The sequence below is a fragment of the Euprymna scolopes genome, chromosome 5, assembly GCF_053919585.1.
Source record: "Euprymna scolopes isolate OS-2025 chromosome 5, ASM5391958v1, whole genome shotgun sequence".
Taxonomy (NCBI): domain Eukaryota; kingdom Metazoa; phylum Mollusca; class Cephalopoda; order Sepiida; family Sepiolidae; genus Euprymna; species Euprymna scolopes.
Window position 1 is genome coordinate 83,865,186 of NC_136486.1, and position 24,990 is coordinate 83,890,175.

Sequence of the window (24,990 nt, forward strand, 5' to 3'; positions counted from 1 at the left end):
TAGAAGGATCCTACCATTTTTCCAGCGATCTTGGCAACTGATTTGATGTACGTATTCCATTTCAGGTCAGGGGTAAAGATCAAGCCCAGAAGCTTACCAAAACATGGAGCTTCCCCTAGGCGAAAGCCACCCATATCAATTGATGCCAGATGGGGATCAGAGCGTTGATGATGTAAAGATAGGAGCTTGGTTTAAGATGGATTAAAAGTAACCAGCCACCTCCTCCCTCACTGTACCAAGTGCTCAAGATCAGAGGAGAGTGAATCTGAGAGAACTTTGTCATTTACGGCCTTTGATGTGTTGCCATAGATGGTTGTGTCATCAGCATAGATGTTAACGAATGATTTAAGTATGTGTTTTAAGAGATCATTGATGATTAATTTTTAATCTAAATTTCCCAAGCCGGTTTTATTTTTGTATACCCTTATAGTGTTATAATATCGGTTTTAGCTTTGAAATGCCATGGCCTAAAGAGGTTCTTTTCCACTTCCCTCTCATTTTCGTCCCGATTGAGCTGATAATTTAATAAAGTTCTATCAAACATTTTTCCTCATCTTTTTAATTTAATGCATAAATTGCTCCTCTTAACTGGGTAGAGATTTTACTATCTTGATAGGTTTGTTTTATTAAAGATTGGCCCATTTATATATATATATATATATATATATATTTATATATATAGCCAAAACAACTTGTTTATAAACAAAATGAAATGTTGCCTTAAGGGGAAATGCTTCCCAACACCCTGGAAAATTTAATCAGTTTGCCCTGTATTTAAAAATTCTGGAAATTGATCTTCTGTCTTTCAGTACAGATCAATCAGTCTCCTATGTGTCATGAGTAAATTGCTGGAAATTGTGATAGAGAAGTGGTCAACCACCCCAGTAAAAAATAATCTACTCAATTCTACTCGATCTACAGCCGATGAGCTAACAGTAATATCATGCAGGATTAGTGAATCTCTTGATGGGCTTTTTGTTTCTAGAGCAATTTTCTTGATATATCAAAGACTTTTGATAGGGTATGGCACAAAGGTCTACTTCACATGATTTTCTGCTACAGAATAATTGGAAATGTCCTCTCAGTTATTAAATCATTTCTCTTTGATAGGTTTATAAGAGTAGTTGTCAATGGGCAGAAGCTCATAATATCAATGCTGGCACCCTTCAGGGCTCTCTCCTGGGCCCAACTATCTTTCTGATCTTCAACAATCTCCCAAATAACAGTCTTAGATCATTCGTAGGCATTTATGCAGATGACACTACCATCTATGGCAATACTTCAAAAACCGGCAATGACCAAGATCTTTCTGTTTCTCTCTCTTCTGATCTTGAACACATCGTGCAATGGGGAAAAAGATGGCTGGTTTATTTTAATGCCTTTAAAATCAAGCTTCTCTCTTTCCATCATCAGTGCTCTGACCTCCATTTGACTCCAGTTTAAATGAATGGCTCTCATCTTGGGGAAGCACCATGTTTTGATAAGCTTCTGGAACTGACACTCATCTGAAATGGAACACACACATCAAATGGAGTTGAAATCAGATGTTGGGACTAATGAAGTTGTGGAAGTTCTCAACTATTTCTGAATTTTTCTAGAGTTGTGACACCAAGCTGAGCTTTGTTGCGACACATAACTTTCCCAATCATCCTAGTCACAGCAATAATAAAGACATTTGAATTGACTCAGGAGCCTTTTTGAAGATATAGAACAGAATGACATGGCCTTCACTTAAAGCATATCCAAAGACCATCAGAGTTTGAGGGAACTTAGTCTTTATTATGCGCAAAACTTCATGTGGACTGTAGGCTAGCCATCTGTTTTACACGTTGTGTACTCTGTACAGTATCAACATTCTTCTAGTTTTAGTGTCTAGCTGTTAACGTCATTTTGTGGCCAATCGCTGATATGGCTAGTTGGTTAATGGCAGTCAATTTGTTTTTTGTTTATAGGCTGTTTTACAAATTTTTCTTGCATGGTGTACATATTCTGTATCAATGTTTTCTCTGATTGTCGCATGTTGAATTGTTTTCTTCTTTCCAAGGAATTATCCTTACTTTTCTAGGTCTTTGATGTTAGTATCTTCATCAGGCTGTATGTTTTCTGTTTGGATCTATCTCTTTGGAAAATTCCTCGGATGTATAAAAACTAAATATTTACATTTTGTAATTATCATATATTTTTATGTATTTATATTTTCTATGTTCCAGCCATTTTGGCCGACAGGATCTGGCTGCGCTCGTGGTTTTCTTGGTGCCCTTGATTCAGCCTGGATGATTCGTAGTTGGGCTTCTGGTAAAATGACACCTCTTCAAGTTATTGCAGAACGGGAGAGTATCTACCGATTACTTTCACAAACAAAACCAGAAAACATCAGCAAAAATTATCAGTTGCATACCATCGATCCAAACACTAGGTATGTATGCGCTCAACTTATATTGGTTGGAAAACAAAATGAAAATTCTTTCCTTTGGATATTATGAAAATATAAAACCAATATAAGTATCATAAAAAGATTCAATATTAGTTGGCCATTAAAATAAAACTCATTTTAGTGTATATTTTTTAATCATTAGTTCTTGTCAACAATGATACTCGTTAATAGTAAAACTGCATATTTTTCAAAGCTATTTAAAGATTTACTTTTTATTGCTACAAATAATGCATTAATGTCATCATCATTGGTTTAGCATGCATTTTACATGCTGGCAAGTGTTGGACCCTTTTTAGAAATTGACTTTTAAACTAACATATCTCTGGTCAGGTTTTTATTTATCCCTCTTTCTCTTCAGTATAATCTTATCATTTCCTTCCATATGGTTTCTTTGGCCTTTTTCTGTACCTTGAACATGCTACTTCAAGTATTTTACATCTACTAATCCAAGGACTCTCATCCGTTCCTTCTACATGGCCATACCATTGAACTCTCCTGTTTTAGACATCTCCCTATAGTCCAGATTTAATCTTCCTCTGAGGTCATCAACTTTAAGCATTACACATCCATCATATCATTCTCATATCACTTCTCTTCATGCAATGCATGTCCTCAACCCTTACTGACCAGGTATCACTTCCATACCTCATCACACTGCATAGATACATTTGATAGACTCTTTCTTGAATAAATGGCGGTAGTGTTCTACTGATTAGTAATGGTGTAAATTCCATAAACTTACTCTATCCACTCCTAACTCTTGCAATCACACTAGCATCTGCTCCACGAATTGTAACAAAATTCAATAGTTTCACCATCCAGATATATTTTCTTCAGATAAATTTACCCAAATAAAAAATTATTTAGCAACTTTTATATATTTCATAAAGTTTATGCGGGAATAAAATCTCTTCGATACTTTTTCTTATAAATACTAATATCAGTTAATTTTTTATTCTTCAATGATAAAAAATTACATTGACACAGTTTTTCATTGAAAAATATTTTTTCATTTTTTTCATTGATTATTTCTTTACAAAAATGTGTAATAATTTTTTCATGATAATAATTATTAGTCATTATCACAGTTTCTTTTTATCCAATTTCTGTATTAATAATTTTCATATTGTTTGTTAATTTATTCAATATGGCCAATTAAAATTGCATAGATGATTACTGAAACAGGTCAGACGTGTACATTCATTTTTATTATATAAATAAATAACATTTGGAAAAGAAGTTGACTGTGGTTGTTTTCAGCACAAAAATTTGAAAATATTTTATAATAGTGAATCTTAAAATACAAATATTTATATAATTTGATTATAAATGTTTTCTTTTTTCTTTTATTTTTAAAGGTATCCCAACCTAAATCCAAGATTTTTTAGACTTGAACAAGTTCGTTCGTTGTATGTATGTGATGAGGATGATGCTTACAGAGATGAAATTATGGAAATTCCACTTAAAAGGCCTCGAAATGGTAAGATGATTGCATACACAGTTTTTATGATAACACATTATTTGTATAATAAATTTGTTTTCATTAGAGTTTCAAATGCTGAGACAAATAACACTATTTTGAAAAAATTAGAGCTCATGATGTTTATTGCTAGGGTAAGCAAAAAGTTTTACCAAATTTGGCATACATAATATTCAAATATTTTGACACAAAATATTGCTCAATCTCAGAAACTTTATGGATCATATCATGTAACAAACAAAATTATCATTTCTATTCTATGCATATTTGCAGTTGTTCAATGCAAACTTTTAGTGTTGATTGCACATATATCCCATTGTGACAAACTTATTGGAAAAGTGCTCTTGTGGTTTCTAGAGATCAAATGGCAGACTAGAAATAATGATTAAGACACTTTTAGAAAAGAACACTTGCCTTTTGGGATTAGAGCTTCTGGCTTCAATAAATGAGCAAGCATCATGGTGCATAAACTTTGAATATTTCACCATCAATTAATGGATGACTCAAAACAAGACTGAAGCCGTTCAATTCAAATCACAGTGGTTGATAATATTGTTGTAATTTGTGCACTCGAACATTATGCATTGTTTCATTCCATGTGTGATTTGAAGCTGCATTGGTGAACATGCAATGCAGTCGCATTGGAGATGTAGAGCTTTCAACTAGCAGCATGGAAGAAACTCAAAACATTTGTTTCGAAAAAGATGAGGATCAGTTGATAATCAAGCAGAAACCAATGGTTCAAGAAGTTTTAATGTTAAGGCAAGATTAGGTAGGTCTTGAATTCCAAGGCCATATTAAAATGTATGCATGCAAATCCAGTAAATAGCACTTAGAGTATCAGACTAGTGCAGAATATCAGTATCGTGTGGTTCATTATTTTGCTATCTTAGCAGACGTATATAAAGATGTTAAAATATTCTCTTTTCATTTTTAACAAGTTAATCTTATATAGAGATTTTGTCAGTCTGACTCTCACAAGTTTTCTATCAGTTTTTAAAAATATATTAAATACATTGCAAGATTTTAAGTTTAACTACTTTTAGAAATGAAGAATATTGCATTAATTGTAAATAAAAAATTCCAAGCAAATAAAGTGGATACTATGACTGAAAATCGAAATTGAATTTTCAGTCTGAGTTTCTACAAACTGATCTTTAAGCTTGACTCTACAGAAACTAAGTTGACAAGTTGAAAGAACAAAACAAAGACTGCAAAGAAATGAAATATAACAATAAAATATCTAATATAAAAATAATGGCAACTCTGCTGCCTTCTCTCCTTTTATTTTAATTAAAAACCACTTCTGCTAATTGTTGCAATATTTTTAATTGTTGCAATATTTTTAATTGTTGCAATATTTTTGATGTATAATGAAAAGTTGGGAGATTCCAAGTTGGGAATATATGATGTATAATGAAAGTTGAGAGATTCTATTTATAAACGCTGGTGATAGGAACTGACAAATCAAATTGAACCATGTTCTGCTATCAACCAATCAGAAACCAGAATTGCTCCGTAAAAATCGAATCTTTTAGCATTCCAGCACATAATTTTTTCATGTCAACACGAGAAGGATCTTTTGCTTTTTGGCTGCAAAATTATAAAGTCAAGAACCTGTATAGAACAGCGTCCTACTGAAAATTCATCATCTCCAGGTATAGAATAGCTACCCATTGGAAACTCTTCTGAAATTAAACATGGTTTCCAATTCAAGATTCAATTAACAATTACCATTTCTCACTATACTCATTAAAATAGGGCAGTGGATTTGTTTCCAGCCTTTTCATTGCAACATGTCAAAGCTAAACTTGGGACATCCTTTGCAGACCTCCATTGGCAATGATTATCATCCTTATCCCCGTTATCTGCTCATTTAGAACAGCATCACTTGACTGAAGAAACCAATGTGGAGTGACAGACTCTGTTGCAAAGGTCACAAAAATATGTGGTTAACATTGATGTGATGCTTTCTTTTCTGTGTGCACACGTCTCTGCAGCAGCATTCATAAACTTCTCTTCTGCTTTCAGATGTTGGTTCCGGGTTCCTTTCTATCTTAAGCAGTCATCTGCAATGCTCTCCCATGATCCAATGTTGATGTTGATTATCTTCATCTCTTGCATCACAACGTCCTTGAATTGGAGTTTGCAACAGCCAGTGAATCTTTTTCTGCATGATCAGTCATTGGCCATTCTTGTTCATTCTGTCTATCCCAAAATATCCCAGGAAGAAGGACCATGAGTCATGATCTGCACCCATTCTGGCACTGAAGTCACCCAGGAGAATAAGATGTTCTTTGCTGGGTATGCTACTGATAGTTGATATGTTCTCATAGAACTCGTTCTTTGCATCTGTTGAGCACACACACTGACAAGAGTAACTGGATCTTTGGTGGTGTTGAGGTGAAGAGTGAGGGGTCATTTTGTATAATTGCTGCCTGGTTCTATCATATGCAGCAGGTTATTCCTCCTTATTATAAAGCCAACTCTATGTTCCTTTGACTCATCATGTGTAGTTCTTCTCCTTTTGTCAGTCTGCAATTTGCATTTCCTGAAAGGTGGCAATGTCTCTTGAGCTCATTGTTTATTATGGTTATCTTCCTGGAGTTACTAATATCCTGAAGGTTTTCAGAAAGATCAATCATTATTATCCAGATGTTTAACCATCCCAGTTTCTTTTGTTATTGTGTTCTGTTGCCTGGTACGATATTTACAGGCTGCATATCAGATCTCTCCTAATTCCTATGTACCAAAGGAAAAGGCAGGGTGTAGCGGGACAGCACCAAACTGACTAGAGACTGCCCAGCTTAAGTCCCACAGTTTTATTGTAAAAGAACCTAAAATTAATTTGATTCCTTGTAACATTTTACATAGGATCTTTATATAAGACTTTGTACATCTCTGAACACAGAGATGCAGGCAAATATATCACAAATGAGTACAAATGTCAGCAACAAAAAAAAATTAATATTAGAATATCTGCCCTATATATCTTTTTGTATTTCATTTTTCTTTTTTTTCTTTTATCTTATTTTTCTATAGAAGAGATTTGTTTGATATTTAAAAAAAATTTTAGTGTTTAAAATTGTTTTGATTTTTTAAATTATTCTTTTATTTTGTAATTTCAGATGATTTTATTGACAGCTATACTTTGCTGCGGTGGTGTCAACGTGTGCTCAATACTGGCAAGCACTCCAATGTAAATATTGTAGATTTTACTTCCTCTTGGAAGTCTGGTTTGGCACTATGTGCCCTATTAAATACATTCAGACCTGATCTCGTGTAAGTAAATATATATCTTTACTGTAATATCAAATTGTTTTATTTTTACCATGTCCAAATATGACTCGTATATAATTGCAATTTATATCAGCCAATATGAAAATGTTTGAATGCTTATTTGGATATTTAATGACATTATTTTAAAATTAACTTCAGATAGGAAATTTTAAGTTGATATCTTTGTTAAAGAGGTGTTATGTTTCAGCATAATTATCCTATAAAGAGAAGACTATAAGATGATAATATTTTATTTTGTGATTTTTGAGACAGACTTGGAGTATTTTTATGATTCAAATTACAATTTTCTTCTTGGTTGTTATGCTCAAAATGATTCAGTTAATGTAACTCCTAACCATTCTTAAGGTGTATCTTTTTAAACTTGGCAATGTTCTAGTTGAAATAGAGATCAAAGGTTTAATCCTTACTACAGATAATAATAACCAAGAATAACATAAGATTAACACTTCTATCCAATCATGGCTAACAAAATGAAAACAGTCTACCTCGTAGATTAAAGAAAGAGTTCAGTTCAAAATTTCATCTAAATTCTGGAATTCAATTATTTGGTTTTCAAGTTAACAAAGTGTACCTGAAGAAGGCTGAAAGTTGCATAGACTGAAACATTATTAATATAACCACTAAGATGAAAATAATAGATAAAATAATCTAAATAGTACATAAAATTATTTATCTACAATTTGAAACTACTGATCTCAAATTCTTTATGAATTTGCAAAAGTTAAAATACGCATTCTTGTATTTGTTTATGCACTGATCAAGAGATTTTGTATATGTAGTTGTATCAGAGGGTTGAAACAAGAAATAGTTAACAACTCGCACATAACAAATATGAAAAATAAGTAGGATTATTTCTAATAACAAATGAATTTATTCTCAATATAAACAGGTTAGTTAGTTGCAGAAAAAGAGAAAGGAGACAGACAACTGTATAGCCAAACCTTTGTCAAAGCATTGTGTAAATAGAGAATGAAAGTTTTTGTTTTTCCTTTCATCGATTATTATTATACACATCTTGTTCTCTTTCTATCAAACATTTATAATGATCAGAAGCGCAAAAAAAAAAAAAAAAGAATGAAAACAAGTTATTACTAGACTATATGATTGCATTTTGTTTTGTAGATACAAGTACATTTAAAAGAAGAGAAAAATAAATTGGTTAATGTTGGCTCCTAACAAGAAGAGTTGCACTACATTAATTTTAATGATACAATTTAGTCAAAGATTTGGGTAATTTGTTGGTTTGCTCAGCAACAAAAACAAAAAAAATGTTAAAACTACCTGTGAACAATAACAAATATTTGTTGGAATACAATTATGTTTCTCTTGTTTGGAGAGAAAAAACAAATTGAGGAATCTTACTGGTACTAATTCTAGATTGAAGAACTTAAGAGTTTTCTTCTTTTTTTTCATAGATGAAAATGATTGATTAAATCATTTTCATGTTACTGATGTGTCTTTGTTGTGCCTCTGAAGAGTTCTTTTATTTAAAATTTTGATTTAGACTAATTTTGATTGGTTAATCCACCACAGATCATTTCACATTTTTCTATTTTATGATTGGTTAGTTAATCAAATCATGTGTTTCTCTTATGAAAGTAACATTTCCATTCAGCCACAATATAGGGTCTTGGTTTTAAAGTTTATGCCTTTTAATTTTGACAGATAGGCTTGCATATTTTACATAGAATATTTTTATGTTTCAAAAATTGATCTCAATCTTGTTTGAAAATTACAATTTAGTAAACATTTTTAATCATTTCAGTGATTTTGATAGTCTCAATGAAACTGAGGTTGTGAAGAACAATCAACTGGTGAGTATAAACAGATTGCTAAAATGTTTCAGTTGGCGGTCACTATATTTATTCATAAACTAATATTTAAATATTTTTCTCTGGTTTATACTTCCTCTTTAAGATTCAAATTAAGTTAAGCATAGCATATTTTGTTTGAATAATTCAAATTTAAGCAAAATAAATGCAGTTTTGTTTGAATTAGATTTTTTCATTAATTTTTTGATCTTCATTCTTTACTGCTAATCAAGTAATGAATGGTTGAAGTGGAAAGATAAGTAGACAATAGCACATACGTCTGTGATTTATTCTTTATTAAAGGAGACGTTAAGTACCCTTATGTTTCTATCAATAAAAAAAAATCCATTTTAAAATAATTATGCATTTATATTTCATTAAATTTGCATAATAAAACCGAGTCTGTAATATACAGTAAAGATGTTCAATAATCAATTTTATCTGTTGGAAGTTAAGAGAGCCAATCAAGATCTTTTATAAAAAATTGAATATTGAAAATGTTATGTTGAGCATTATCCCAACACCTGTCACATTCATAAATTCCCCTGTATTTTAACCCAATAAGATATCTTCTGTTCTTTTACATATATATGAGTAAATTTCAATTGACATTAAATGTCAGTGTGATCTTTCATAAATGCGTCCAGTTTCACAGAAACACTGGAAACTCAGTAAACATATGGCAAAAACTATTAAATATAACCGATCTTTTATTCAATATTTTAACATGATCTCTTATATTAAAGACTCGATTGAAGAGGTAGTTTTTGCCCTATGTTTGCTAAGTTTCCACTCCTTCCATGAAACCAAAGATATCAATGAAAGACTAATGTAGTGTCAATAGAAATAAAAAATATATATGCTCTTGTACAAGTAATTGAGCACTCTGTTTTTTTTCTCATATAACACAAAATTACATTATATATATATATATATATATATATATATATATATATATATATATATATGACAAAGAAATTCTACACTTCCGTTTTTAGATGTTCTTGTGTCCAAGACATCCTCATGTTTTCTTACTTCTGTTTATTGTAAACCAACATTTACCACTCTATAAGCATTGGGACTCTTTTTGCCCTATAAATTAAAAATTTAATTTAACTAAAACTTTAGCACATAGGGCCTTAATGATTTGTTCTAAAGTTAATCTGGATGACGAGCTTAAATTCATTATGAAGACCATTTGTAACAATGGCTACCCCTTAAATATTGTTGAAACTAATATTAAGAAAGTTTCCAATTTTTATAAATCTAAAAAAATTGTAGCTAATAGATATCCTGTGTAAATTCGTCTACCTTGGTTAGGTACTATCAGTGATCGTTTTGCTAAGCAAATTGCTTAGTCTGTACAACGGTGTTATTTTGCATTGAATCCACGCGTTGCTTTTTCAACCAAACCTATGTTGTCGTCCATTTGCAAAGGTGTTCTCCCCCCTCACCATAATAATTCTATTATTTATTCAAACGTAGTTGCAGTGTGCACTACGTTGGGCGAACATCACAAAGATTGGATTCTCATTTGAAACAACACGTACCATCAAAGATTTGGTATGCAAATTTTTCACCTTCAGATGTTCTGAGTAATACGTATGGTTCTCCGATTTGCGAGCACCTCATAAATAACCATGCGTGTGCCACAAATTTCGGTGCTGACATGTTCACGATCTTGAGTAAGTCGCACTCACCCTTTCATCTAAAAATTCTAGAAACTATTTTTATTAAATCTTTGAGACCTTCTTTTTCCAAGCAAAAAAAAGAATCTTTTAGAACTTAATTTAGTTTCTATGTAATTTTTTCTCCCGCTTTTATTTATTTATTTTTTTTACTCCTCCGCCATATTCATGACTATTTTTTTTTTATCGTAATTTCCTCTATTTAGCTCTGTTGAGCGAGGAACGAAACCTGGTTAGCTAACCTTTATTTTCATTTTTTATTTTTTAATCATGATGTCGATGGGTCTGTATTTAGCCATATATATATATATATATATATACACATGCCTACTGAACATAAATCTTTTGATATCTAATGATGTAATGTCTGCTACAGATACCATTTGTATTGTTTTGTATCGTTTCACATTAAACAAATCAATAAAACTCGACAGTTGTATGATTGGTCTAATAGATACAAAGTTCAAATCCTATCAAATCTATTGTATTCAATTATGCATTAATATTGTTTGGAAAAATATGAACCCATAATTTCTCCAAGCTATAGGTAAACTGGTGAGTTGTATTAAACTAAATGTATGCAATTAATCATTGACAGTGGATATTAAATAAACTAAAAGAAGTTGATATGCTGTACTTCGCTTATAAAAAAGAAAATCAATAAAACTCTTAAATTTAAATGGTTTTATTATTTAGTCTTACAATTGTCTTTACTTTGAATAATACAGAATTATAGGAGGTTCACTTATGACCTTAAAACACTGATCTTTGTTATCAGATTATTTCTGTCGTCATGTAATGGCTATCAGGTTTTATTTTATTTAAAGTCACAATCATATTTCTAAAATACTAGCGATTAGCCTGATGTAAACTTTGCTGAAAGATTTTATTTAAATGTATGCAGATTCCATGTTTATTATTAATCGACACTAATTACACAATAAATTAAATTCTTTGAAATCTACAATTTTGAAATTTGTGAACAAATATTTAATTATTACCACCTTTGTAAATTTTAAAAATAAATTATCAATAAAAATGTCTATAATAAACATAGTATTTGGAATATTCATTTCAAGATTTTGCATAATATTGCGACACCTTAGAACTCTATAATACATGCAAGAGTTGAGAAATCCCTTTATATTTCAATGCAATTTTGTTTAAATATCGCATTGAGGGGAAACTAAGTAAAAAATAAAAAATAAAAGTATGCCAAAGAAGTAAGTTTTTTTTGTTTTTTTTCCATTATAGTTAACTATCAGTATTTTGGTTGTTTCTTTCATTTAAGAAATAAGAAAATCATAAAAACAGATATGAAAGTTTAAAAATAAAACCAATATGGTTAAAATAAGCTATATAAAAATTGTTTGTATTGTTAACAAATTACAGAATTTTAGAAATACAATTAAATCATTGAATTTTAACAAACTACATTCACAAAGCAGCTAATCACAAAAATAGCAGCCATTTTATGCTGGTGTAACAATGGTCAACAACATGGTTGAAACTTGTAATGCTATCATAACATATTTAAAATACAAAAAAAAAAAGAATTACCTCTTTGCTGAAAGGCAACAAAATGATGAGTAAAAATTAAATTTATTTTTTTACTTAAATATGTCGCTTTGTTTTCATGGGGGCTTTGTTTTCATAGAGGTTTTGTTTTCGTGGGGATGTGATTCTATGAAAACACCTAAAATATAAAGAAATTTCTGTTTTATTTTTATTTTTTTCAAAGGCTTTTGATTTAGCTGAAAAAGACTTAGGTATTTCTCCTGTGATGACTGGTAAAGATATGGCTGAATGTGAAGTTCCTGACAAGCTAACTATGGTATCCTATCTATCGCAATTTTACGTTGCTTTCAAAAAGGAAAAACATCCAAAATGTAAGTATCATAAAAATCACATTATTTTAACAAAAAAAAATTTTTTTATGCAATATTTTTTTATACGCTTTTTTCTCTTTTCTGTTAAAAATAAATTTATATCAATAACCCTTTGTATTTATTGGAAAATAGATTTCTTTTTACCACTATTAAATACTAACTTAGCATTTCCATTTAGAAAAAAATTGGAAACTTATCATTTTTTCTAATAGAAAAGATATTATCAACAAAAATTAAACTAAAAATAATTTAAAGAACAAAAGAAGTAACCAATCTTAAAGATGCCTAATCTTTACTTAAAATGAAGAATTTCCATGAGTATAAGCGCAAAGTCTTTCCCCATGAAAAACTAAACATCTCAAAATGAGTAATTGAAAGCTACGAACTATCATTAAAGAAAGAATTAAAAACCGAATTGGAAAAAGAAATAGTGTTCAGCTACATCCATATCAAGATAAAAAGACAATAAAATAATAACCACGAATACATATATATTAACTTTCAACACACCAACAAGATCCAAAGAAATAAAGATCGGCTACTTAAACATAAAAGTAGATCAATACACTCCAGCTCCGTTAAGGTATTTCAGCTGTCAAAAACATGGACATCTGTAAAGTAAAAAGAATATATGGAAAATGCAGCAACAGAGAGTCAAACCACACAGAAGAAGAATGTATAAATGAGGTGAAATGCACTAACTGTAGTGAAGATCACCCACTCTTCTCTAAAATATGTAAAACATATAAAAAAGAAAAGGAAATAACAGAAGTAAAGTACAAAAAAAACATAACTTTCCCAGAAGCCAGAAAAAAAGTTGATACATACTTGAAAGACAGCACATATGCTGAGACGACAGAAAAGACAACTAAACCATACCAACAAAATGAAATGCATGATCAATATAAAAAACTGATAAACAAACTGATTACATTAAACATTAAAGAATGGCCAGAATTTCAAAATAGCCTAAAAGAAAAATACTCAAATCTGAACAACAATAGAAATAACAAATCCAAACAAAGTAAGATTCCATCTACAACAGAAACATTAAAAAGAATACCACAGAAATCAACATAACAATCACCAGAAACTAATAAAAATATAAGCAATGATAAAACAGCAAATAAAGAATGCTCCAGAAAAAAAAAAAATCAAACAATAGACACTCAAAACAGATTCCAAATACTAGAAAAAAATGGAAGCCAAAAACGCCCTGAATAAAAAAAAAAAGAAAACAAACATAAGTAATCAAGATGGAAAAATGAACAAGAAGCCAAAACAACAACATCCCAAGCAATACCCAAATCGACATCCAGATCCAAACAAAAAAAAATAAAAAACTCGGCAAAACACTTCACCAAAACACAAACTCTGACAAAAAACCTTTAAAGAGATGAAATAGAGGAAAATTAAATTACCTCATGGATACCCCACCTCCTAAAAAGCTTATAAATACACACACATGAAACGGTCTAATGACTCAAATAGAAGTACAACAAATACAACCACACATAAGATTCTACAATAGAACTGTAGGGAAATAAAAGCAAACCTCAACGAACTACAGCTGCTAATAACAAAATTGAACTCAACCATTATCTGTCTACAAGAAACTTTTCTCAAAGATGATAAAAAATAAACATTAAAAAATATCAAGAATATAACTACATTAAAAACTCTGATCTTCGTGCTTCAGAAGGTATATTTATCCTAATCTCGAATGATGTACCTTATAACCACATAGAACTTAAAACAAACCTACAGGTGTCAACTATAAAAATTTATTCCATATACATTCCTCTCAGTGATAAAATAAAAGAAAATGAGCTATAAAATATAATCGAACAACTTCCCACACCATTTATAATGCTTGAAGATGACCTTTACTTTTGTAAGTTTCTTAAATGCTAACAGAATCAGAATGTAATAAATTTAATGAAAATTTCATCACATAATACAAAATTAGGATAAATTTTGTTCCTTAACAATTGAATTGTTTCGGAGTAAAACACTGACTATTATCCTTTTCTTTCAATTTTGGTTGATGGCTGCTATAATGATGAATGTCACGGTATAACTAAATTATTTGGATGGCTTTTTTATATTTTTATCATTGTTATTTTTACTTTTACAAATTTTAAGAAAATAAAGAAAATATTTTAATTCTGCTTTCTATTTAAAAATAAATTTTCATTATAAATATGGAAGAAAAAGAGTCCAATAATATTTAAGGCTGGCATTTGTATAAAATTACAGATTTTTCCAACAATCTTATTATCTTAAGATTCAATTATTCTTTACTTTCCAATTATTTCTGCTTTATTTTCAGTGGAGAACATTGCCCTAACACCAGAAGAAGTACCAAAACCATACAGATCTCCATCTCATCGCTTGTCACTTTTGCAAAAAATAAGTAACCGGTTTTCTAAGCATAAGAGGGTTAGTATTCACATTTTAATCTATTTAGGATGCACAAATATTAATATGAATAAAATAAATGAATTGTTAGAATAAAATTATCAATTAAAATTCTTAAGATAAAAGGTTTGCTTAATTGAATAGTTTAGGATAAAAGAATTTAATTACCTTAAGAGATTATATTCAATAATTATTTTTTTTCACTTTAAATGTAGATATTTAATCATTTTACAAACATTTCTTTTAAGTAGGTATCCCAAACCAGCTTAGTTTAGGATGCAAAAACTAGTAAAGTTAAATTTCCCTTAACTTCAACTTGCGATATCTCGTTTATTTTTTTGGTTATTTTCATAAAGTTTTGATTTAAATAAAATTTAATCTTAATATATTATATATATATAATTTTTTTTCTTGTGTCTTTAATAGTTTTTTTTCCAGGTTACTTCAAGTTATGTCACTAATTTTGATGAATGCAGCTTATTTTTTACACAAAAAAAGTGTTGGTGTTTTTCAAATTTGGTCCGCGCGATATTGTGAGTCTCTAGGTATAAAAAAATAGTACCATTTTAAAGAAAAAAGGTCACTTATCAATATGGTGAACTTAAAAAAGGGTTTTAAGTTGTTTTTCACAAAAAAAAAATCCAACTTGAAAACTTTAGTGAAAGAAATATGAAAGAAATTCAATTGTAAAAATTCCGAAAATCATACCATTTTGTAGAGAAATATCTCCTGTAATAATCTGTTGGTGTCATATTACTACGCTCATAAATCAAGGAGCACCACTAATAAAAGTAAATGTACCTACACATCGAGATTTACAACTTAATCCCAAGTGACCTAAGTAAGAAGTATCATCACGAAAATCAACTGTCAGCACAAATGAGCTGCAACGTAAACAAACAACTTGTTTCACTATGGATTTGTTTTTGTTTATTTAAAAGTTATAGAAAGTTATTGTTTAAAATAATATTTTTAGCACATCAATAAAAGAAATAAAAATTTACAATTTAAAAAATGTCAGTTGTTTATTTTCTATATCTTCTTTCAAACTTTCATATATTCTTTGCTTTATCTTCTTTCGGTTGGATAAACTTCAACATTGTTAAATTATCTTTTAAAAATTGAACTGAGTATATTTAAACCAAAAAGCATTTTTAGTTAAAAAAAAAAAAAAAAATTAACAAAATATAGCTAAGTTTTAAGTTACGTGCAACAAGTCATGTGTTAATAAAAAAATTAATTTTACGTAAAAATGGGCATTTTTTTTGTTTATGTTTTATCGGCCGTTTTTGATAAATTTGAAGATTTTGTTAAATTATTTTTTAATTACACTGTACATTACTTAAAAAATAATAACTGAAAATATAATTAAGTTATGTGCACGTGGCGTGTTAATGAAAAAAATAATTTCACTATAAAAATCATTTTTTTTTGTTTATAATTCTCGACATGGTACGTCTACAGTTCATCGCTGAAAATTGAGACGCCAGTTTTTTTTTGTTTTTTGTTTTTTTGCGCACCTGTCATTAAAATCCGAGGGAGAAATCAGTATTTTAAACTATGACCGAAGTTAGAAATAAATAAAAAAATTAAACTAGATATTAATTACTTCTGGAAAGAACTATGAAAAGAAGTAAATAAAGAAAGTGAAAGAGAACATATATCTGTAATTATTTAACTGAAAATGTTTCAATTTAATTAATGAAAACGGGAATGTTTTTCATGAAACATATATATATTTTTATTAAAAACAGAAAATGAAAAATTATTAAAAACAAAAAATGACATATTGATAATTGTCTAAACTGGGCGAGTGCTATTTGAAAACGAAAACAGGTGTTTTTGATAAACTTGAACTGAAATATCTCAAGGACGTGTTAGGTGTCAAAATCAACACCAATTCAAAAGCTGCTCTCTCTGACTACTTGAGAAAAATCCAGTTAATTCATTTTCACCTCCAAAGCAACAAAAAAAAAGTCCCTTAGTGAATCTGCTGAACATTCAGATAACTCCTGCAGTTGTGATGAAGAACCATCTCAGGATATCTTCAGTTATGAACATCAAAGACAATGAGTTGCTGTCTACTATGACGCCAACTTTTACATTGGCCAAGTCATTGAGGTTATATCTGCATCCAGTGCTGTAATAAAATTTTTATCGCAAACCAAAGTTAGAAAAGATTTTTTTCGATGGCCTTTGTCAGATGACATTGCACAGGTAGCATTTGTTTTACAGATGGGGTTTTGAGGTAATGCCAGTTTCAAGTGATGGTAGGATTTGGAGTGTTCTTGATATATCTACCATAGAAGAAGCTTATGAAAGAACTCTGAGAGAAAATCAATAAGGAAAGGAATTGTAATAAGACCTCTGCCTATAAAATATCTTGTTTTCTTGTCTTTTAAGTTGAAAGTTTTTCAATGTTTGAAAAAAATGACTTGTGACTTTTTGTATAACAAATTTCTAAATCTCATTGTTGTTGGTTCTTTTTTGGCGAGTTTAAATTCCCCAAAGTAAAAATATTTCTGTGGCAAAAAGTTTTGTTATTAGAAACAAGGCAAACATTTTTTGAGTTCCTCACCCAAAAATTAGTAAAGTTGCACAGTTTTAAACTTCTACCTCCAATGGTTACATTTTTACAACAATTTCAGTAACATATACTTTTGACTCATTTTTTAAAACTCTTTTTTGCCCTTTTTACCAAATTGTCTGTTCGACTGCTCTTACATGGTCCACAATAGAGTGGTTTTATCAATTTATAATTAAAAGAAAAAAAATTATCTTGATCTCTAATGTGTTATGAATGATACTAAGAAGATTCAATACATTAGCTATTGAAATGAAATTGATATGAACAGTCAAAGTTGCATTTCCGGGTCATATTTGCATTTTCTGCCCGTTGGTAGTGGGATTTTGCCTAGTGTTTAGGTTGGTTTCATCTAATAATTATTGCTTTCATTAGTATTAATTTTCATTTACCACAAGATGACATTACATTTATAAGGATTTTTCACTTGTTAGTAGCTTATATTTTTAGTTATATACTGTGAAACCACGAGACCAAGATAGCAAATTTTCAACTTTCCGACAAACTTTGAACAATCATAACTTGATGACTAATTGAGCTACCAAAATTTGATAGTTTTGTTTATGGTTTACAAAAATCTATATGACCACATTAAGTTTTTTTAGATATAATGAAAATAAAATTTTGGTTTGGGATACCGATTTTAAGATATAATTAAGGTTCATTTTATGTGAATTCCATTTTTTTTTTTTTTTAATATTATAAAATTAATTTTCATTACATTTAATTGAATTTTTGCATTATTGAAAATTATGATTTTATGAACAAAATGTTTATTGTAGATAACTCGAGCAGATGAGGAAAATGTGGCCTTTGGTGGTCGGCAAACTAGTGAATTCAAAGAGGTAAGCCTTTTAGTAAAAATGTTTACTTATTGTTTCAGACTGTATTTAAAATACTCAATAAAGAATATTCCTAAGTGACATCCAAGTGAATTATTGTTTAACACTATTTTAGAATTAAATAAATTATAAAACTTATTCTTGATCAGCAATTAATAGTTCATCTTCCTTAATCTGAGTCTTTCTACCAGAGATGTGGAGTCAATAGCTGAAACACTTTGCTCCTATAAGTTTCAGTTGAAGAAATTTTCTTCTGCTCATAATAATTTACATATTATTTATAGCATTTTGCTTTTAAAGAGGATTGACATGTTTTTCAAGGTGTTTCTATGAATTCAACATTTTCTTAATGGACAAAAGCTCAAGAATTTAATTAAATTTAATTAAAAGGAAAATAAGTAAAAAAAAAAAGATGATCACTAATAATGGCATAGACTTATATATTTTGTTTTGAACATTTTTCATATCATTTTTTTTTTTTTTCGTCATTTATTTTTAGTTAAAATTTACTAGCAACATATTTTCTCAAACTCCAACTCTGCAAGCCCAGATTTGGTTTCAGTGCACTATATTTTGCATCATCTAACATGATTAATGATTTTAATTTTTGACATAATACTACTTAGTTATTGTCTTTTTTTTTTTTTTTTTTTTTTTCAAATAAAATAATTTTATCTGATTGCAAAGAATCTGCAGTATTGTATTTTCATAATTCGGATAAGAAAGCTTTCAAAATGTATCTGTAACAGTAATGATAAATACACGCTGATTTAAACCATATCTTTTATGCCGTATAATTAGTACTACATTAAATTAATGTGAGGTTTGTCATACATTTCTAAACAAGGTCCTTCCAAAGTACAACTTCTGTCTGATTAGTAGCATAGAACTGAAAAGAAAAAAAAACAAATATCATTATTATGGTCTGTATGCATTTGTGTTTGAGTATTTTTCTAGTACTAACCAAGACTGGTAACATCACTTAATTTTTTTATTACAGCATTCAGATTATATGATTCTTTTTTAGTCTGGTAGTTTCCATTTCCATGGTTATGTCTTGTTTCTAGTTGTTTACACAATTTATTATTACTAGTAGTAGTAGCAACAGCAGCAGCAGCTTTTATTCTGACACATTATACATATGAAAAGGTTTTCAGGCTAAATTTAGTGTGATTCTCTCCAATACCTTGTGTGACACATCCAAGTATCCTTGTTATAACATTTGGGGAATTTTTTTAATAGTTCTACAACCTGTAACTGCTAATTAATTTGAGCAGTAATAGTTATTAACATCCTCCATCCCCCAAAACAATTGATATCTGAAGGATTTTTCATGACAAATTTGGTGCAATTCAAGAAGTAATTGGTAGTCTACAAGTGACCAACAAACAAAAAATGCTCATTAGCATTTATCAAATACTAAACTGACCTCATGACCTCTACTATTCACCTTTTCTATCCTCAACCAGTAGAGGAGAAATCCTTCAGGACTGAGAAAATTTTTATTTTTATTCCTATCCAGAGTGCCCCTTTTTGGGAAGTTGGATTTTCTCCACATCAAAAATCAACCTTGTATCTAACTCTGCTTTCATGGGGAGACAAGTAAATAAGAATAAAGTAAAAAGACTTATTTTGCTATCTAATATGCAAATGCATATTAGATAGCAAAATAAGTCTTGCATAAGATTTTATACAACACACTATGTAAATTCTTTGAAAAGAGAAAGTCACTAAATGCTCACAGATATTAAAAACTTTTAGTGTGATTAAATCAGTGTACAGTGAGAGGATAAAAGAAATCGATAGTGAAATAAGTGATGAGTTACTTGTTCAAGTAATTATAAATCATGACTAATTAAAAGAATTAAAATAGTTTTTTACATACCCAAAACTAAATCCCGAAACTAAAAATTATTTTAACATGTATTTTATGTCATAAAAATACATAGAAAAAAAGTCTTATGGAAACAAATGTTGGTTAACTCAGCTTTAGTATGATAATAGATTATGCATAGATCAGGAGCCCCGCCTCTCTCTTTTTGAAATCTTCCACAAGGATTCCAAATTAGATTGTTTTGTATAATTGGATAATAATGTAATGCATGTATATGATATTGTAATTCTTATAATGATATCAGAAAAACTTTGTTTTATTCCATAAAACAATGCATATATATGATATTGTAATTCTTATAATGATATCAAAAAAACTTTGTTTTATGGAATAAAACAAAGTTTTTCTGATATCATTCTATACCTATGAAAGCACATAAAATTTTGCAAAAATCTTTTTTATTGCAATTTTTTTTTTTTTTTTTTTTTTTTTTTAGCAGACACCTGTTGAATTGAAAAGCTTCTCAAAACTACCAGTCGGTGAAATCAGCAACAGATTAACTTCAAACTGGCGATTCGAAGATCTAAAAAAAGACAAAAGAGAAATCCAGGGCAGTAGTAGTAAAGTAAATGTGAGTGCAATGGCTGAAATTCTTGCATCAAAATTCAAAGCAGATTTTCAACCTTTGCCTCCACCAGTTAAACGCATTGTAAGTATTCAAAATGACTTTTTTAAATTAAGAAAATTTATTTTTTTCCAAACAATATTGTTTTCAAATTTCAGCTAAAAGTTAAATTTATACAAAATTATTTTCATAAGTTTTCAATCATACATGCTGGGTCTGATATAAATTTTTATTTTCACTACCATTTCAGAACTATCATTCTAAAAAAAAAACAATTTTAATCAGCATGAAAAATATTTACAATCAAAATTTGGTTTCTTTTCCTCATCATTTAAACTGATAACTTAATAAAACAATACCATTGAGATGATAGATAAATAACATTTAAGAAATCTGCCTTTTTTTTAATGTTTTTTTTTATTTAAGAATTGATCCTGCTCACAATTTTATTTGTAGTGGGATTCTTTTAGTTTTAAACATAAGAAAATTAATTTGGTAAAGCATTATTAAATGGTCTTTGAACTATATTTATTTTTAAAATTGGATATCCCAAAAAAGTTCTATCAGCTTGTTTAAAAAAGAAAATTAGTAAGTGATTAACAATTTGGAGCAGCAAAATGTATTTTTTTAAATCTTTAATATCAGTGTTTTCTAATCAAGTTCTCAGAACAATGACTTGTTTTACCACTGTGAATTTACGTTTGCTGTTGAAATTAAAAAAACATTACCATCATTTGGGAAATATAATATTTCTGTCTTTGAACAAAAGTTTATGGACTTATTATTTCACATATAAACCTGACTTTAAAGATCATGTATCAACAAATGATTGAAAAAATCAAGTAGTATGTTTTGTTGTATCTGTGTAAATACAGTTATTTTAATGTTCAACAGAAGTTTCTGGATTCATTATGTGTACTCACTCACATGCTCGCATGCAAATAAACGAACATTTATTCATTTCAATTTCCCATGCATTTTGCACAAAAATAAGTTCTTCTAGCAACGGCATAATTTCAAATACGCCTACATACTTTTTCTCACAACAACAAAAGTAAAATGAACATATTTCTAGCAGATGTAGTTGACGACAGTATCACGTGACACAAGTGACAAATGAGAAAATTAAGAAGATTGTCTTTTTAACGCTTTTCCAAAAACCAAAATATCAGCAGTAGCAATCTTGTTTTGGAGCCGATCCAAAAAGTATAAAAACACATCAAACATTCTTTCTTCCCTTCTTTCCCCCTTCTTCTTTCTTCCGCGTCACACGAGAACATGCCTCATTTTCATAACATCGTCGGTGTCAAAGCCGTCAAAAACATGATTACACAGGCACTCAAAAGTCACACTTATGCACATACGCGCCCATTCCGCACATTTTCTAACTAATAACAATGAATTACTTTCCTCACGGGACTTTTAAATAAGGCAAACTTCGCCAGTTAAAACACCAACCTTGAAATAAGGATATTATTTTCACACAAGACTTTTACCTTCTAATCTTATTAATTCCATGAAGGACTTTCATCTAACATTCTAATCATAATGACTTCGCAAGAACTTTTACCGATCCCTTTTGCTTATTCATCTTGTTTTTGTTAAAAAATAAATGTGGTGCATTTTAAACCAGAAGGAGGTGTCATTTTGTTTTATTCCTTTTTTATTATTATTTTGTTTGGGGCAAAGAGTTTTAATTTCACTTAAACTTCTTTTCCCTTATAAATGTCAACCATCACAACTTTTGTTATACTAATTGCTATATTGATGATTCTTTTAAAATTATGAATTGTGCTCAGCTTTCCATTTCAAAGTTTTGGAGTGATTTATATTTTCTGTTAACAACTTTCATTGGAATATGTTTAATCTCTGAATATTTTACAAATGTTGTAAGGATTTCATTGAATATCTAGTTCTGTTATGTTTATCTCCTCTTGAATTCTGATCTTACTCAGTTAATGAACTTGAATTGAAAGAGGAATTTCTTGAGAGAGGATTTACTGAAATGAAGTTTCTTCTATTAGTTATTTTTTAATGATCTTGTTTTCAATCAAATAATGATTCTATATAAAATTGAGTATTTAGTTTAACATTCTTTGTTGAAATCTTTATACTACTAAACCTCTGATGACATGACCATGCATACTTTATGATCATTATTATCATGGAAGAAATATATATTTTATGTGAAATAGATGTTATCATAAAGGATTAATTGTAACTTTGAGCTACTACAAAATGAATTGTGCTTTTCCAACTCAGACGTACAAAGTTCATTCAGATCTATTTCATTGATGTTCAACATACTATTGATTTATGAATTGACATGTACAGAAAAATATTGTAAATAAAAATATTTGGAAAGTCCAAAAGGTTTTCATAAATATTTAATATATATCAAAGGTCACAGGTGATCTTTTATTTAAAAAATTGTATGCTTAAACAATGAAAATAAAATAAGAATTTAAAGTAGTAACCATTTCATAGGTTAATTTGTATCTTGTAATTTGAAATCATGAAATTTGTAATGACTATTTGTTATATCTGCTATCCTCCTATGTAAATGATTTAAAAATTTTTTTTTTTTTTATAAGAAATCAACACCAACCTTGGCAGCTGCTCAACCAGCCAGTGAATTCTGTTACTTTTGTAAACGGAGAGTTTATATCATGGAACGTATGAGTGCTGAGGGGCTGTTCTTTCATCGTGGTTGTCTGCGCTGTGATCACTGTAAAACCAACCTTAGATTGAGTAATTATTCGTGCCATCGAACCCCAACAGGAGAGGGTAAGAAGTTATAAGATTTTGAATCTATCAAAATAAATACATTGTTATTTCAATCTAAAACCTTAACTTTAGCATTTTTGTGTTTCTGTTAAGAAAATGTCCCTAAGCATTTTCTTCTCACAGCATTTCCCCACCCACCTATTACCTCAAAGATGGTGTGAAGGTGTGTGATTGTGTGGTTGGCCTAAGTGATACTGTTCCTCTATTCTCATGCTAAAAGGCTGTTAAGTGGAAACGATGGTCTGAGTCATCCTCATGACAAGACGCTAGTCTGTCACCAGTTATTGTTTTCAACAAGACCATTTATGTACTTAAATGGAGTGTTTGTCTACAGCACCCGTTATTCACAAATAGTTGCCCATCTAAGTACTGAACAGACTCCGCATTGCTTATCCTCTGTGATCTGATGAGAACCAGTGTTTCAATATCATTTGGCTGCAATGGATATTGTCGTAGGCTCCGAAATTTGCTCTGTCATAATCAAATCCAATTTAATTTATTGTGGTTACTTATACACTGATACTCTTTGCAAAAGTATAAACTGATAATTTCCTTCCAACTAATGGTAATACAGCAATTTATATTTGATATAATGAATCATTTACATTATGTACTGTACTTCAATATTAATCAATCCTGAAAGCATTGATTGAACAGAAAAACCAAACCAAAGATTGGTTAAGGTCAATCCTCGATAATAAGAGATATTCAATTAGGAGAGAGTCAAGGCATATTCTTTTTTGTTCTTATTTGCAAGAAATATAATTTTTTGTGAACATATTTATTAAATTAAATGTCTATTATTAAAAGAAATTATAGTTTATATTAACAATTAAATGTGTATGCAAACGGATTTTGAATGTACCAATGATATTTTACCTCTGATTTATATAGTTCTTACTTTAGTTGCTGAATAAGTGTCATATTAATGTATGTATGTTGGATGCAGTTTAAATCCCTTGAGTAACCTACATACTTATGTCAGTTTCACTATCTTAATTAGCTGGATATCAACCAAAAAAGATTATTTTTGACTTATATGGCAATTTTCTGCTCCAGGAGATTAGAGAAGAATTTCAAGAGAAACTATGATTTTGTTATTTGTGATTTATGTGGACATACAGAAAGAAGTAAGAAAGTAATGGCAGCTTTTCCTCCCAAGTTGTTGATTGATGCAGCATAACATTAAAACTATTAAAACTTATCAATTACAATTGGTCAATTGAAATCTTTCTCTAACAAGAACTGTTTCCATGTTAAAAGGAGAGAATCCTACCATCATGACTGAAATATCA

General features: G+C 29.6%; 1 protein-coding gene across 15 annotated transcripts in view; it reads left to right on the forward strand.

Annotated features, from left to right (window-relative positions):
* LOC145276902 (uncharacterized) overlaps window positions 1–24,990 on the forward strand; it is a 296,930-nt gene that overhangs the window by 154,716 nt on the left and 117,224 nt on the right. For all 15 annotated transcript variants that reach the window (XM_080128348.1, XM_080128358.1, XM_080128349.1 and 12 more), the window contains exons 8-16: window positions 2,211–2,416; window positions 3,793–3,914; window positions 7,043–7,196; window positions 8,980–9,028; window positions 12,455–12,602; window positions 14,935–15,044; window positions 18,390–18,452; window positions 20,780–20,992; window positions 23,503–23,695. In XM_080128348.1, coding sequence (XP_079984474.1) covers window positions 2,211–2,416; window positions 3,793–3,914; window positions 7,043–7,196; window positions 8,980–9,028; window positions 12,455–12,602; window positions 14,935–15,044; window positions 18,390–18,452; window positions 20,780–20,992; window positions 23,503–23,695 — 1,258 coding nt within the window. The remainder of the gene's footprint in view (window positions 1–2,210; window positions 2,417–3,792; window positions 3,915–7,042; window positions 7,197–8,979; window positions 9,029–12,454; window positions 12,603–14,934; window positions 15,045–18,389; window positions 18,453–20,779; window positions 20,993–23,502; window positions 23,696–24,990) is intronic.